Here is a 17078-nt window from a genome sequence, read left to right on the forward strand (position 1 = left end):
TTAGACCTCACCCCTCTTTCTAGACAGTGTACGAACAATGCTATTGCGAATTTCCTTGGTTTTGATACTATAGACAATGGGATTAACCACAGGTGGGAAGAATAGGTATGCATTGGCCATGAAAGTTTGGAGGAGTGGAGGTAAATGCCGTCCAAAGCGGTGCAACAAAGAGAGGCTGATCATGGGAACATAGTACACGAGCACAGCACAGATATGTGACACACATGTGTTGAGTGCCCTCCACCGCCCTGCCCCAGAAGCTATTCCCAGGACTATGTGAAAAATCAGCATATACGAAACCACAATAAGCAGTGAGTCCAGCCCAAATGTGGAGGTAATAACAAACAGACCCAGGATGCTATTGGGGCGGGTGTCTGCACAAGGCAGTTTGATCAGATCTGAGTGGAGGCAGTAAGAGTGTGTGAGGGTGTTGTGGCCACAGAAAGGCAGATCCTTCAGAAGGAAGAGCAGTGGTAACATGAGCATCACACTTCTCAAGGCAATGGTGGCACCCATCCCAGTGATGCGGGGAATTGTCAGGATGGTTGTGTACCGCAGTGGGCTATAAATGGCCACAAAGCGGTCTACAGACATAGCCAGAAGGACACCTGACTCCATGAGAGTGAAAGAGTGCATAGAAAACATCTGCAGCAGACAACCACCAAAACTGATGTCATGAATGCCAAAGAGGAAAATGCCTAACACAGTAGGCATGGTGGAAGCACAGACTCCGAGTTCAACAAAGGCCAGCATGGCTAGAAAGAAGTACATTGGCTGATGCAAAACAGGGGCAATCCGAATGATATGTAGAATGATACCATTTCCTATGAAGATGATGCTGTATGTCAGGCAGAAAGGGATAGATATCCAGATGTGCTCTGCTTCCAGTCCTGGGATACCAACAAGAGTAAATGTTGCAGGTGTGAATTCAAAGGAACCGTTGGAAATAACAGAGGGAGACTTCATTCGAAGATACTGGGAAGTACCTGAAGACTGGAAAATATGTATCACTTGTCAGTTATTGTACATTAAAGTCTGAGTCTTGACAGTTACAATGAAGACATTTTCTTAGAGAAGAGATAAAAAAATTATTTCTGAAACAAGGGACATGAAAACCACAGAGTATGGAATAGAAATCTGATTAGATGTATGGAACAGTATTCCCTCATGCCAAACACAGAAGGCAGTAATAGAAATCTCAAGCTGGGTCATTTATGACAGTGAAAGGCAGTGATAGTAATCACAGAGATGACAATTTTCTGTGAACATTAAGGACTGAAGGACCAGGTAGCTTTCTGTTGTTTGTACAGAAGTGAATGAGTACAAAAGTGATATAGTAGTAGTCAAGAACATTCTTGGTTCTTATATTTAATAGACATGTATTCTTGGGGGTGTCACATACCTCAGATCCTGGTATTCACTAAAAACACAATAATAGCAATATATGATGCTATATTTAATTTGTTTGTTATATTTGACCACAGTAAATATTCAATGCATGAAATAAAAAAATTAATGCATTAGAAAACTGGGATCGTTTCTCCCAGTTTTTAATATTTTCCAATGCTTTTCTTTAACTTACCATTTCGCTCCTTCTCCACCTGCTATCCATGGATGATGGGTAAAGCTTCTCTGTATCTTGCAGTCAGTCAGTGTCCCCTGCTGGAACAAGGGGTCAAGGTTGAGAGTAACACTAATACATCAGGGTCCCACCGGCTGAGGATGATCATGGTGCTAGGATTCAGCACCAAGGTTCTTTCTCCAGGAACCAGTTTATTACCCTAAACTTCCACTCATCTGTAGCAGAGTCTTGGATTGAGATTAGGGGCCAGAAATGGGATTCAGAATGGGTCTCAGAAATGGCAATGGTGAGTGAGAGTGAACTCTTCCTCTCATACTGGGATAGGGTCCTTGGTTAGGTATAATCAGTGGAGTGCTAATAAATGTTTAACAATCAGCTCTCTGAGTGAAAATACCCAGATCTGTACCAGTTATCAAGTTCTTTGGATAAATACTTCTACTGTGAGCAATTTTGTGTCACCACCGTGATAATGTAGAACTGAGATGTTTACAATCAGCTTTCCTAAAGTGGTACAAGCCAGTATCAGTGTATCATTAGGCATAACTATGGCTAGGTAAGCCTAGACATCAGATACTTACTTATCCAGCTGGAACTGGGAGCAGGCACATTCATTTATGCATCCTCTTTCCTGCTGTTACCTTCTAACTGGGCGGTAGGCAGTTTCCACTTCTACTTATATGCACTTACCTGACTAGCAGGGGAGGCAAGATGACATATCCCTGAAGGAGCAATTAACCGTGACTATTCTCAGAATCTTCAGCTAGATGCTAGAGAAGGCAAGAGAATGATTCTCCCTAACAGGCATGCTGGGAAATATATATAAGTACATGCATACACAATCATTAGATATAATTTAGATGTCGAACAGGTTTATATTTTAGACATTTTGAATATAATTTTCTCTTGTCTTTTGACTTTGTTCATTTGGTCACATACAAACTTTTATGTAGTCAATTTAACATATTTTTATGACATACTATTTATTCTTAAGAAGCATACCTGCTTAAATAAAAACCTTCACTCTTTTAGAAAAAATAAGCTTTTCCATACATAAAGTCAAAAATACAGTAATTAAGATAGAAACAAAACAGTGGATGGAGATAGAAAGTGATATAACTAATGATTAAGAGAAAAAGAGACAGCAATAGAAGAGGGAGAGAGAGAGATACCTTGATTTGTTCCAGATATTTATGCATACATTGGTTGATTGTTATTGGTCATTGATATGTGTCCTGACGGGATCGAACTTGAAACCTTAGCATATGGGACAACACTCTAACAAACTGAGGTACACAGCCAGAAGTCTTCTCACTTTATTTAGCCATCTCTTATTGCCCTAATTTTTTAAAATATATATTCTATCTGAAAGAGTATGTCTGTTTTCTTTAAGCACCTTTGGAACTCTCCATTTCTACTTTGTGTGATACTCTGTCTTCCTTAGTCATTGTTAGCTAGCTGAGGATTTAGTGGTCAAGGATACAGGGGGACATAAAAAATCTTCAACAGCTCCAGGGCCACAGCACAGTGTTATTGCATTCCCCAGTTAAGCACAGACAGTGATCTCCTAACTCCCTTCAGCATGTATAAATTCCCGAGCCAAGTTTCTTTAAAACTAAAGCTGTCAATTGATAGTTTGTTCCTATCCTCATCCATTGTGAATATGAAACTGGTATTTTCTTTGTTCCCTACTGCCAAGTGCAAGCATAACAATTGTTTTAAGGCTACTTAATCATATATTCTGTCATCATTCTGTAATCTACTGACTCTCTTACTCCCCTTCATTTCTTAAAGATTTTGCCTTTGAATCAGAAACTTCTTATATGCTGCAACTGCTATCAACATTTTATGTGGCGTCAGTATCTAGAATGGTAACCCATTCCAAACATTTTTTTCTGAGAATTATTGGAAGCAGGCGTAGGTTTTTTGGTAGATTGGGTTCTTTCATGCATTTATTCATAAAAATTACCATCATTATCAAAGCCGAAAATATTTATTTAAATATTGAGTATGCCATATGACACATTTTATGTAATTATCAAACCAATGAGGATGGTACTAAAATAAATCCATTTTACTAGTAGATAACCAACAGTTAACATAGAATGCCAATTTTATACAATTAGTGTCTGACAGGCAAACCAGAATTACTAAATCAAAGCTTTTTGAACCCCTAAAATTAAAGTGAATAGAATATATATTTCAAATCAAGGTAATTCTCCAGGACATCAAGGGTCAAGTTAACAAGCTAATAACCTTTTAATTTCTTACACTGAATGTCAGTATTAATTTTTAACTTACCTTTGTGTTAACTGATGAACCTTTTCATAATACATATATTGCTATTCTAAAAAGTTACCTGAATCATATTTTTCTTTCTTAAAGTTATTACTAGTTCCACATTATTTGGACAAACCTGGGTTCCTGTCCAAACCTGACCCTTTCTTTGAGAGCTTTAGAAAATAACTTATCTCTCTGTTCTACATACATGGCCCCACCTATCAAGTGCAGATATTGTTACTTGCATTAATTAATAATTAATTATAATTATTATAACTATAACACTAAGCATAAATTTCACAGCAAAATATCTGAAGTTTTATAGGAAAAAATACCTACTTTGAATTTTAAAAAATGTGGCGGTGAAATCCAAATATTTCGAAGATAAAACAAGTGTTTATTTAGCCTAGTACCACTAGGCACAAATCACTTGTATTTTCTCTGTCTTTTTCTCCCTTATTCAAAATAAAAATGATATAGGAAAGTCTGTTCAAAGCTTTCTTTTTTTAGGGTTGACGTGTGTGTGTGTGTGTGTGTGTGTGTGTGTGTGTGTGCATTATAAAGAAACAGACAAAAAAATCTAACCTTCAAAAGATTACAAATATTTAAGGCAATATTTCAAAGTTGTTGTTTTTTGTCTTTGTTTAAGTGTAAATAAGGTCAGATTTGACATTCTCATGGCACTATGCTGTGCCTTGAGAAGTAGAGATTGTATATATATTTTCTATGAAGGAATTAAGGTACAGTCTATAGATAAATTCATGGATAATTTCTATGACCTTCAATACATTTAGTCGCTCTTATAGATATGTCTCTGGTACATTATCTGAAATCACTGGGTTACATTTATTTTCATTACTCACCCAAGTATATTTTTCTATTTATCATTAGATAGAGTGAGAGGGAAGGAGAGAGAGAGAGAGAGAAACAGAGAGAAACATCGATGTGATAGAGCCACATCGACTGGTTGCCTCCATGTCACATGACCCGACCAGGGCCGGGGATGAACTGCAACTGAGGCAAGTGCCCTTGACTGGAATCAAACCTGAGACTCATTGGTCCATGGGCCGACCCTTTAACTGCTGAGTCAAACTGGCCAGGGAAGGTTGCAATTTTTTAGAAAAATAATTTTCTAGATTTTAGAAAAGTTACAAGATCATATTCTTGATATTAGTTAACAATATTATTAGGGTCTTGGTGAGTCCCTTATAATCAAATATTATTTCAACAAACATAGAATATAAACTATGCAGATAGCCTCACAACAGTTTATGTCAGGTTTTGTCATTGCTTTAGGCCAGGCTATGCACCCAAAGCTTCAGGTTTCAAAGTTCTATGGATTTCAGTAGAATTAATACGGGATTGTGGCTCCGACACTAAAATAATTTCTTGAGCCTTGGCTCTCTTTTCTGAAAATTGAGGATGTTGAACTGGCTGGAAATTTTCCCTTTAAATATGTGTTAATATTTAAGTTTCTCTAAGCTGACTTTACATAGCTGTTTTACAGGTAAGAGAAATTCCTGAATGCTGCTAGTATGTCAGCCAAAAAGTAAGAAAAGTCTAATAAAACCCTCATCTTACCACAGGATAGAAATAAAGACAAAAAAGGCATCCTCTGTGCTCCACCTCCTCCACCCTCCCACCCTCAGAACAAAATTCACTTCCAGCTAAAAGGCAGTGGAGTCCACATATAAAAATATAACAAAAAGTAAGGCTTTCCATTTAAAGTAGGTGTGGTAAAAGTTGAATCACAAGTCGTATTTGATTATATGTTCTTTTTATATTCTACACCTGCACTGCCCAATACAATGGTCTTTTAATACTTAAATATAAATTAACTATAGTTATCCAGAATTTTAAAAGGAGTTGCCCAGTTGTATTCAGAAGCTGTATATAGCTATTGATCTATTTATTGTATATTATAGAACATTTCCATTATTTTAGAAAAATCCTATTGGATAATTACATTCCATAGAGTTATCACAATATTCCCATGAGTTTGATATTTTTCCCATTTTGGAGATTAATTAACTGAATCTCAGCAAATTAAAAAGTTGCAATTTATCTACTTTTGAAATTGGAAGACCTGGAATTTAAATTTAGCTTTGTTTTACTGCAAAGAAAATTCTTGGAAGTCTATTTTGGGCACTTAACTACTTTTATACTTTCTTGAATAGGATTATACTTATGGAATAACCTACATATGTTTTGTTTTGCACAAATCAACACTTGATAGAGTTTATGAACCTGCAGCTCTAAGAACAACTCATTTCCAAGACATAGATGAAAAGGGAGTGTGTTTGTAGGTGATTCTCTGACTACATTTTTTTTAAACTACCACAAATTATGCAGTCAAGTTTCTCATATTTGAGAGAGAGAGAGAGCGAGGGAGAGAAATATTGACGTGAAAGGGACACATCGAGTGGCTGCCACCTGCATGACCCAACCAGGGCCAGGGACAAACTGCAACTGAGGTACCTGTCCTTAGCAGGAACCAAACCCAGATATCTCTGGACCGCAGGCCAATGCTCTAACCTCTGAGCCAAACCGGCCGGGGCTATCTCTTTATTTTTTTAAAGACCTGCATATCCCAATGTATTTTCAGAGAAAAAAGTCTGAGCATTCTCTTATGAATCTGTTGGGTCTTGACACTGTAGATGAAGGGTTCATCAAAGGAGGGAAGAGGGTGTAGCTGTTGCCATGAGGACATGAGCCATGGGGGAGAGAGGGCACCATTGTTAGGCACTGTTGATAGGAATATAGAATATGAGGGCAGCACATATTCTGCTGTGGGAGATGCAGGCAGAAATGACTCATGCAGCTCCTCCTGAGAGGCAATTGCCAGGGCTGACTTAAGAATCAGGACATAGGAGAAAAGGATAAGTACAGCATCTAATAATGGTGTGCAAATGACCAACATCAGGGCATAATAGCTATTGATTCAGATGTCTGGGCAAACTCGGTGGAGAAAGTCCTGGTGCAGGCAGAACGAGTGAGAAAGAATGTGGGGATGGCAATAATTTAGGAACTTTAGGTGAATGATGACCAGAGGTATGAGTAATGTACTCCTACATAAAATTAACACCCCAATTTTTATAATTTCATTAGTTAGGATGGAGGAGTAGCATGGTGGGTGACCAATGGCAATGTAGTGGTCAAAAGCCATAGCGAGGAGGACAGAGGACTCACGACCTAGTTCATCTCCTATACTGTAAACCATGCCTTCACTTCCTAATCTCTAAGCATCTTTCTCTTCCTCAAAACAAATTAAGACTATTCCTGTTTCAGGACCTTTGCTCTTTGTCTTCTCTCTGCTTAGAATTATCTACTCCAGGTATCTGCATAAAATCTCCTTTCCGCCCTGGCCAGTTGGGCTCAGCAGTTGGAGCGTTAGCCTGTGGACCAGAGAGTCCTGGGTTCGGTTCTCGCTAGGGGAATGTACCAAAACAAAACAAAACAAAACAAAATCTCCTTTCCTCATTCAGGTTTCAGTAATGCTGCTTCCTCAGAAGAATTTTTATAACCCCACCATCGTCTGTTTTCTGTCAAATAAGTGACTCTTACTGGAATAATCTGATTTGTATTCATACTACTTACATGCTGATTATCCATTAGATCTATTGGAAGTTCTAGAGGAACAGGAACCATATCTGAGTTTTGCTCATTGACATGCAAAATGAGGTTTAACATAAAGCAGGTATTTATTAAATGACTGTTAGATTAATGAATTCGATTAGTGAATGAATCTATGAGTTAAAAGCTGCACAATTACATCGGTAAAAAGAACAAGGTAAATGCAAATACATTGTAAAAATGCTCTGAGACCTAAACACTCTTAAAGCACACATCTGTTCCTTGCTGCCCACACACTATCAATCTGGTGTCACTGACATGGCATACAGAACAGAATCCGTATTGATTTTGGTCACAACTCTCAGAATTCAAATATGAGTCCTATCATTCTCAGCCTGACCCAGACAAATAGACAAAGCCCTGGGATTGATGACGAAAGAACCAGAGGATTTAAGCATATATTACAAGCACATACTCTCATTTAGTCTCCTTCAAACTAACCACAAATGTTAATGGTACCTCCACAGAGACTATCAGCATTTGAGCAAAGATCAATAAATGCTGGAAAAAAATTTAACTTCTATTTTGAGATACAGAATGGGAGTCAGGAGATGATAGTGTTGATGAGACCAATCAATGAAGATTTCAAGAGAAAAGTGTTCAGATATGTCAGATGCACCATGAACTCTACCTGCACTAAAAAATAGAGGAAAAAAGGCCCGTCATTTCCCTAAATATCATGTTGTGCTATGCCACCCCAAAGTCAGTATGCATAATAATTTTCTGAATTTCTAGCAACCAGATCATTGTCTAGCATAAAAAAATTATTTAAACAGGATAAGCAGCAGTGAATATGAGTCCGGGGCAGTGATAGGATTATGGTATTCCTTCTGTGTACTTTGTCTGGAATTCTGTAATGTTTGTTTAGAAAGCATATCTGTTATCAAATTAAACAGATCATGCTTTCAGGGGACTTTGTTCTTATCTTTTCTAATTCAAAGTGACCTACATGTCCAGGCATATGTATTCTTTTCTACCCTTGGAAATGATTCTCTATGTAATAACTCATTGCCTTTTTCAGATTAGGTAGGTTAATGACCAAAGGTCTTTGCTTACCCTAAAGGCGGAAGAGTAGTGGGTCTAGAAGTCAGTGGCTATAATTGTATTGAATAGAAAACATTGGAGGTTTTGTTTTTTGTTTTGTTTTTCAAGAAAGTCTGGGTTTTTGCTTGTTCTTCAGCATAATCATTTAATGACACGCACACAGAAAACCTGCTTCGAACAATTAGTTAATTATATTGCCACTCTTGGGTAGCTAATTCCTCTAATGGTCCTAGCTGGCCACCAGCAGGGGGCAGAAGCAGTCCATTGATATTTATCCTTTCTTCAAGGAGGCATAAAGCCGATTTGTTTCAGAGCTGGTTAAGCATAAGTGGCACTGAAGGGTCCTGGCATGGCTAAAGATCTAAGAGCCTTCTGCAAGGCTAGCCCAAAGAGCTGTGTGTTCAAAGGTTCTGACATGCTAAGCCTGGAGACAATTTCGTCACCACAAACCCAGAGTAAGCGTAAAATCTGTTTTCATGAAGGGTTATGATTATTAATTTTGTGAATGAGCTCTTTATTATATGTTATCTTTTATATCTTTATATAGTCTTTATTATATATTTATATATTTATATTGTATAAGATAGCTATAAATAATACTGTCATCATGATTGAAATAGTGAAACATTATTCTCCATAATTTAGAAGCACGATACATGTTACATTGCATGGTGCATCTGTTTGTGGCCATCTGGGTATGAAAACATTTTCCTTAGGATTCGTATGATTTGATTAAACTATGACATAAATAATCTCTCTCAGGGGAGTTTACCTGTTTTATTTTAATACTATCTTATATCTAAGAAAATGTGAAACAACTTAAATAAAAAGCAGATATAGTAAAATGACAGTCAATGAAAGATGAAATCCAAGCAGAAAAGTTCAAAGAAGGTGGCAACTAAATCTGTCTTTAATTACATTAAAGTGCACATTAAAAATTTTAAGAATAAAATACTTAAAGTGTTATACATATTTTAAATTATCCCCTGAAAATTACAGACTAGGCCGATACAATCTAATTCAATCCTCTCATTTTCAAGATAAAGACACTTGAAGGGGTTTTCTAAGAAGTTAAGTACCGAAACCCAGGTCTGAATTGTTCTCCAAGGCCTTGTTCTGGCTTCTGTGAAGCCATCTGTAATCCCCATCTCTGCGCTTTCCTCACTCTCTGATGCTCACATGGGACAGAATAGCTTTTCCAGCAAAAATTAAAAAACAAAACAAACAAAAACAAAACCCAACATGTTGTATCAAATCAGTGAGGTCTTTAGAAAAAGACTGTATGACCTTATGCGGTTGTTCTAGGTTCTGCCTTCCCCTTCTATAGGTAGAGTTGTAACTTTTTTATGTCCTCTTTCTTCTCCATGGAGTTAAGACTGTCTACCAAGATTTAGGTGCAAAAGCTGACATGGTGGCGAACTTTCAAACCTGTTTAATTAAAGCCATTTAAGAATGTGTTAATACCTCAGTCTGTAGGCATTCCTTGAAATCCAAAGAAATAAGCTGACTTTATCCGTCAATTTAAAAAATATGTATTTAAAGTGTAGTATTCATTTAGAAATGCAAATAAATCACAAGTGTACAGCTGAATTAACAATTGCAAAATAGTACACCCTGGGATGACAACTCAGAGCAGGACGCAGGATATTAAGTTATCCTGGAAGTGCCACACATGCGTCCTCTTTGTCACTAGCCTCGTTCTCTCCAAAGTTAACCACTATCCTGACTTGTCCCATCTTATCTATCATGATTGATTCATTTTCCCTTTTTTGAGAAATATATGAGTTGAATGTTACTCTGCTCTTTGTGTCTGAACTGTTTAAGCAACATAATATTTGTGAGTTCCATTCATGCCGTTGCCATAACAGTAGTTGATTCTTTTTCATTGGTGTGTGTTATTCCATCTCATGTATATTCCACAATAAATGTATTGATGCTACTTCTGATGGACATGTGGGTCTTTTCTAGCATTTGACTTTAGTAAATAATCTTGTTATGAATATTCTTGTACACTTTTCTAGACACAAATGAACACACGTGTACATATATGTAAATTTCTGAAAAGTGCTGGGTCATAGGGTATGCGTGTTTGTCTCTAGTACATACTGCCGAACAGTTAATCTTTACATTGAGGAAACTGAGTTCCAGCAAGTTTAAATTGTCCACGGCTATATCCTGGAACAACAACTACCAGGCCACATGTTGTCCAGACTTGCCCAGGAATCATATGAGAACAATTGTACGGATAAAGTCAGCTTATTTCTTTGGATTTCAAGGAATGCCTACAGACTGAGGTATTAACACATTCTTAAATGGCTTTAATTAAACAGGTTTGAAAGTTCGCCACCATGTCAGCTTTTGCACCTAAATCTTGGTAGACAGTCTTAACTCCATGGAGAAGAAAGAGGACATAAAAAAGTATGATGCACATACAAGAACTGTTAAAGATTCACAATTAGGTGTGCAATTGTGTGTTTTATCATGGGTGATCTGATGTAAGAAAAAAAGAAGACAAAGCTACAGGGAATGTCATACCAACTGACCCCCAATCCAGATGAAGCTTTTAGCAAATCTCCCAATTGTCTTTGGCAAAGAAAAGAGTAGTCATTTATTATTTGAGAGCACTTCAGGTAGAATTTTTATCAATTCCAGCCTTTTTGTCAACCTCACTTATTTGTTTTCCCCAGAACATTTTTTAGCTTCCAAGTCCCCTTCAGTTGATGTCTCCTTTGTTTTCTTACAAACTGAGTTGTATCTGGATCCATGACTCTGGAATCGCCAACAAAAGAGAAAGTTAATCCAAAGTCTGAGGTCTGAAGAAGACAGACAAGATCTTTGGGTGAGTGTCATTTCACAAACTGACATGTAATGAAGGGTCCAAGAATCCAGTACAGCACCGGCTTCCAAGCACTGAATGATTCTTCGACCTCTGTTAGAATTTAGCAGCAGCAATACTTCTGTGCTCTTATTATCTGTTCTTGAAAATACTCAGCAACGGAAAAATGTAAGAGATCATCAGATGACCGATGCAACAGCCACTGACACGTTTTCATATTAATTATTGATGTCTCTGTCTCTTTGTTTTTGTTTTATTTCAACGAGGCTATTTCCAAACCCCTTTCTATCTTCAATCATTTTTGTGCTCATGATTTGATCTCTTCATTTGAAAATATCTGAATTATAGATGAGAGACTTTTCCCAAACTTGTTGATTCCAAATGCATGTAGCAATTCAGTTTGTTTTCTAGATCTGGATCCTGTTAGCATTGCCTTGATGTTGTTCCGGTCCATTAAAAGCAAGGTTCCAAAATTCCCTACTGCTCCGTATCGCCACCCCAACCTGAGACCTTTGAGATTTTAGGAAGAGATGTTAAATGAGTCAACTTACTCTGTGTAAATTCTCTTCTGGTACAATTTTATGTTAAAAGGCAAAATAAGGAAGTCACTTCTTATGATTCAGCTGTGCCTAGTGGTCCCTGGCATCATGCCTGGTCTTTCGTATTCCAAAGTTAGCTCTTCCAAATTCCTGCTGACAGGTTTTCCAGGATTAGAATGGGCTCACTGCTGGATCACCATCCTGATATTCCCGTGTACCTGGCAGCAGTCCCGGGCAATGCCACTGTCATTCACTTTGTCTGCATAGAAACACCCTTATATCCGCCTATTCATGTACTGCTTTTTGACCACGTGACAGGAAATGACCTGAGTCTCTGTGTGTCAGCCATATCCACAGTACTGAGACTGCTAGGGCTAAATTTTAAAATATGTCTGTGTCTTCCAGCTCTATTTTGTCCACTCCTTTTCTTTCATGGAGTCAGCCATGCTTTTAGCCTTGGGATATGATGGCTTTGTGACCGTCACTGACTTCTAGGATGTCCCTCATTTCTCACCAGCTCCCTAGTAGTGAAGATCGAGCATTTGGGGGGATTCTTAGTACATTACTCACCACCCCTGGCATGTGCCTCTGTGGATTTTCCTACTGCAACAAAAATGCCCTTTCTCATTCCTACTGTCTACACTAGGGTATGATCTGACTCCTGTTCTCACACACGGTCCAAAGCCTCTGTGCTTTGCCAGGGCTCAGACTTCCTTTTCATATTGTTCTTTAATACTCTTCTGATTCTCAGATCTGTAATGGCCATTGCCTCACACAGGGAGCCACTCAAAGCTCTCAGTACTTGTGTATCTCACATTCTGACTGTCCTAGTATTTTATATTTCTGTGCTACGACTTTCCACTCTGCCCAGGGGTGCAAGGCATTCCTTCCTGCTCATCCATGTCATCATGGGCAATGTGTACATCCTATCTCCACCATTTCTAAACCCAGTCATGTACAGCATCAAGACCCAACAGATCCAGATCCGCATAGCCATTGTCCAGGTGTTTTCTCTGAAATGGACGGATCTAGTATGTTCTCAGTTAGTCAACTCCCCTTCAACTGGATTAGTGTTTATAAAATTTCAGGTCTTGTTCAGCTCTAATGTCAGTCCCTCATATATGTCTGGGAATGAATCCCTTTCACATTTATTTGTGAGAACATAGTCCATGTCTTTATTTTAACATAACTCAGAGCCAAACAATCAAACACTAAAAATCACCCTTGAAGAAAAATCAATAACTTTATAAGACAAGTTTCAGAACCAAGATTAACTTTGAAGAAGACTCTGGCTCTGACCCATTTTACTAATATGAATAATTGAGAGTGGCCTGTACTCTTTGGCAGCTTTCGAAGTGAAAGACTCCTTTTTATGAGAAGCACAGATGCTACTGGACTTTCAAACAAGAGTAGTGATCTAGTCCTATGATAAACACATGCTCTGCTCTGTCCGTCTCTTACATCGTTCCCTGCCTCCAGCTAATGTTAGTACAGGAATAGTGCAATAGCCAGATAGTACCTGGTGGCCAAAGCTGGGCTTCCAAGGTGAAATATTAGCCAAAGAACATATATACATAACCCATAGACACATGAGGGAGGGGGGGGAGCAAGGACTGAGTGGAAGTGAGCAAAGGAGGTGAGGATGAGGACATCCGTATAGTGTCAACAATAAAAATAACATTATAAAAAAATAAATAAAATAAAGTCAAGTAAAAAGAAATCTTGACATTTATCAAAATATAAGATAACAATTAAGCCCGACCGGTGTGACTCAGTGGTTGAGTAGTGACCAATGCACCAACAGGTCGCCACCAGTTCGGTTCCTGGTCAGGGCACATGCCCAGGTTGTGGGCCTAATCCCCACCAGGGGGCATACTGGAGGTGGCCAATGGATGTTCTCTCATTCATGTTTCTGTCTTTCTCCCTCTCCCTTCCGCTCTCTCTAAAAATCAATAAAGAAAAAATAATAATTAAAAAAAGACAATAATTAAAATTGAACAAGGTTTATGAATAGGTAATTTACACAAAGAGAAGACTGATTTGCCTAAAAGAGAATTAAATGATACTTAAATAAAATAGTAATTTAATACATTTAAATTTTGAAAAATGTGATATGTCTTTGTACTTGTAATGATACAACATTAGGAAATTGAATAAAATCAAGCCTTGAATAAAAAATACTGATAAGGTAGATACCCAGAAGACAGGTTGCTGGGTCATATGGTAAATCTGTTCTTAATATTTTGAGGAACTGCCATACTGTTTTCCATAGCAGCTGTACCAGTGTACATTTCCACCAGCAGTGAATAGGGTTCCTTTTCCTCCACAACCTCTCTAACACTTGTTGTAATTAGTTTTGTTGATAATAGCCATTCTGATAGGTGTGAGGTGGTATCTCATTGTAATTTTGATGTACAGTTCTCTGATAGCTAGTAAAGTTGAGCATCTTTTCATACCTGATAAATTTGAAAACATTTATTCCCAGAGATATATGTACCCCTATGTTCATTGCAACATTATTCATGGCGGCCAAGACATGGAAAAATGGAAATGTCCTTTGATAGATGAATAAATAAAGATGATGTGGTACATATATAAAACAGAATACTATAATAAGAAAAAATTAAATACTTCCACTTGGAGCAACATGAATAAATCTTAAGAATATTATGCTAAGTCAGATAAAAAAGTCAAGAACCATATGATTTCACTCATTTGTAGACTATAAAACTGAAAGCAACAAATATGCCAGAAAAACAAACAAACACAAACTCATGAACACAGACAACAGTATGGTGGTTTCCAGAGGGAAGGTTGGTGGGGAGAAAGCAAAGGGTAAAGGGGGTCAAATATATAGTGATGGAAGATGATTTGGCTTTGGGTGGTTTGCGCACAATACAATATACAGATTATGTATCCTATAAATGGACACGTGAAACCTATATAATTTTATTAACCAATGTCACCCCACTAAATTCAATTAATAAAAGATAAAAAGAATGCTAATAGGAATATAAACTGTACATACAATTCATAAAAGCTATTTGCCAATTTTTACAAATTAAATAGTAATAAGTTTTATAACCAAGTCCTGTCTGGTGCTTGTTCAATGGTTAGGTATCGGCCTGAGGACTGAAAGGTCATGGTTAGGTTCCCAGTGAAGGGCATGTTCCTGGGTTGCATGTTCGATCCCAGACCCCAGTCAGGGTGTATGCAGGAGGCCAACAACCGATGTGTCCCTCACACATTGATGTTTCTCTGTCTCTGTCTCTCTCTCTCCCCCTCCATCCCTTCCACTATTTCTAAAAAATCAATGGAAAAAATGTCCTTGAGTGAGGATTACAATAAATAAATAAATAAATAAATAAATAAATAAATAAATAAATCTTATAACCAAAAAATTCTACCTATGTTTACATCCACAAGTCTTTTTGGTTTCCTCTAAAAGAGTGCATTGAAAGATGTTCATTTTATTGATGTTCATGTTGCTGAAAATGGGAGACAATCTCACTGTTCATCACAAGGGGAATGGTCAGGTAAAATGTAATAAATTAATATTATTTTTGCAGCTGTGAGAAACAATCAATTGAATTTCATGTAATGTACTGAGTGATAAAAGCAAACAAAATGAGATTTTACAGGAAAATACAATTTGTGTAAAGTGAAATACATGGAATCACTGTGTATTTCACAACAGTGCATAAATAGTTTTTAAAATATTGTTTTTAATTACAGTGGACATACAGTATTATATTAGTTTTAGGTGTAGAATTGTATGATTAGACATGCACATAATTTACAAAGTGAGCATCCCAATAAATCTAGTACCTATTTGACACCATATATAGTTACTACAATATTATTGACCATATTCCCTATCCTGTATTTTATATCCCTATGACTATTCTATAACTACTAATTTGTTACTTCTTAATCCCTTCACCTTTTTTCCCCATGACTTCAACTCCCTTTCTATCTGGCAACTGTCAAAATGTTCTCTGTATCTATGAGACTATTTCTTTTCTGCTTGTTCATTTATTTTGCTTTTTGGATTCTAATATTTAAAGTAAAATCATCTGACATTTGTCTTTGTCTGACTTAGTTCATTCAACACAACACCCTCTAGGTCCATCCATTATGTCACAGAAGGAAAGCTTTCATTCTTTCTTACAGTTAAATCATTTTCCATTGTATATATGCACCACTTCTTCTTTTTTTTTTAATCCTCACCCGAGGACATTTTTCCATTTTTTGTACAGATAGAGTGGGAGGGAGAGAGAGGAAGGGAGAGAGAGAGAGAAACATCTACGTGAAGGGACACATCGAGTGGCTGCCACCCGCACGACCAACCAGGGCCGAGGACAAACTGCAACCGAAGTACGCGCCCTTAGCGGAAACCGAACCCAGGTCTCTCCGGACCGCAGGCCGACGCTCTAACCGCTGAGCCAAACTGGCCAGGGCTGCACCACTTCTTTATTCACCTAGTGATGGCATTAAGTTTGCTTCCATATTATTATTTTTTTGTATTTAGTATCTATTGCTGTTTTATTATACACATTTTTAATGTTTTTTCTGACTTCTTAAAGAAGACCCTTTCATATTTTTTGTAATACTGGTTTGATAGTGATAAACTCCTTTAGCTTTTTCTTGTCTGGGAAGCTCTTTATCTGTCCTATTGTAAACGATAGCTTTGTTGGGGAGAGACCATTGGTTGTAGGTCATTGTTATCATTTCGAATATTTTATGCCAATTCCTTCTGGTCTCCAAAGTTTCTGTTGAGAAATCAGCTGACAGTCTTCTCATGGGAGCTTTCTTGTTGGTAACTAACTGCTTTTCTCTTGCTGCTTTTAAGATTCTCTCTTTGTCATTAACATTTTGCATTTTAATTATGATGTGCCCTGGTGTGGGCCTTTTTGGGTTCATCTCGTTTGGGACTCTGCTCTTTGGACTTATATATCTATTTTCTTCACCAGGATAAGAAAATATTCTATTATTATTTTTTAAAATAGGCTTTTAACTTCTTGCGCTCTCTCTTCTCCTTCTGGTACCCTCATTATGCAAATGTTGGTATGCTTAAGGTTGTCACAAAGGATCCTTACACTATTCTCATTTTAAAAATATATTTTTTCCCTTTTTGCTGTTTTGATTGGGTGTTTTCTGCTTTCTT

At 37.4% G+C, this 17078-nt stretch overlaps 1 protein-coding gene across 3 annotated transcripts; it reads right to left on the reverse strand.

The window, feature by feature from the left end:
* Positions 1–7474, reverse strand: LOC118628480 (olfactory receptor 51I2-like). Of its 3 annotated transcripts, none has more exons than XM_036259473.1 (5): positions 7457–7474; positions 4199–4314; positions 2270–2349; positions 1583–1659; positions 1–993 (listed from the first exon to the last, which is right to left on the reverse strand). In XM_036259473.1, the coding sequence occupies exons 4-5, from the start codon at positions 1610–1612 to the stop codon at positions 1–3; spliced, it is 1023 nt and encodes a 340-aa protein (XP_036115366.1). In that variant the 5' UTR covers positions 1613–1659; positions 2270–2349; positions 4199–4314; positions 7457–7474. The 3 variants fall into 3 exon arrangements, with proteins under 3 accessions (XP_036115366.1, XP_036115364.1, XP_036115363.1); XM_036259471.1 differs by having other exon boundaries at positions 2270–2388; XM_036259470.1 differs by having other exon boundaries at positions 1583–1662; positions 2270–2388.
* Positions 7475–17078: the final 9604 nt, after the last annotated feature.

Source organism: Molossus molossus, unplaced genomic scaffold (assembly GCF_014108415.1).
Source record: "Molossus molossus isolate mMolMol1 unplaced genomic scaffold, mMolMol1.p scaffold_m16_p_13, whole genome shotgun sequence".
NCBI classification, from domain to species: domain Eukaryota; kingdom Metazoa; phylum Chordata; class Mammalia; order Chiroptera; family Molossidae; genus Molossus; species Molossus molossus.

What these genes read in the sequence shown, in the direction of transcription:
- LOC118628480 (XM_036259473.1), bottom strand. Translation starts at nt 1,612, where the DNA reads ATGGATAGCAGGTGGAGAAGGAGCGAAATG. An exon ending in GGTGGAGAAGGAGCGAAATG is followed by an intron (nt 994 to 1,582) that starts GTAAGTTAAAGA and finishes CATATTTTCCAG; the next exon opens with TCTTCAGGTACTTCCCAGTA.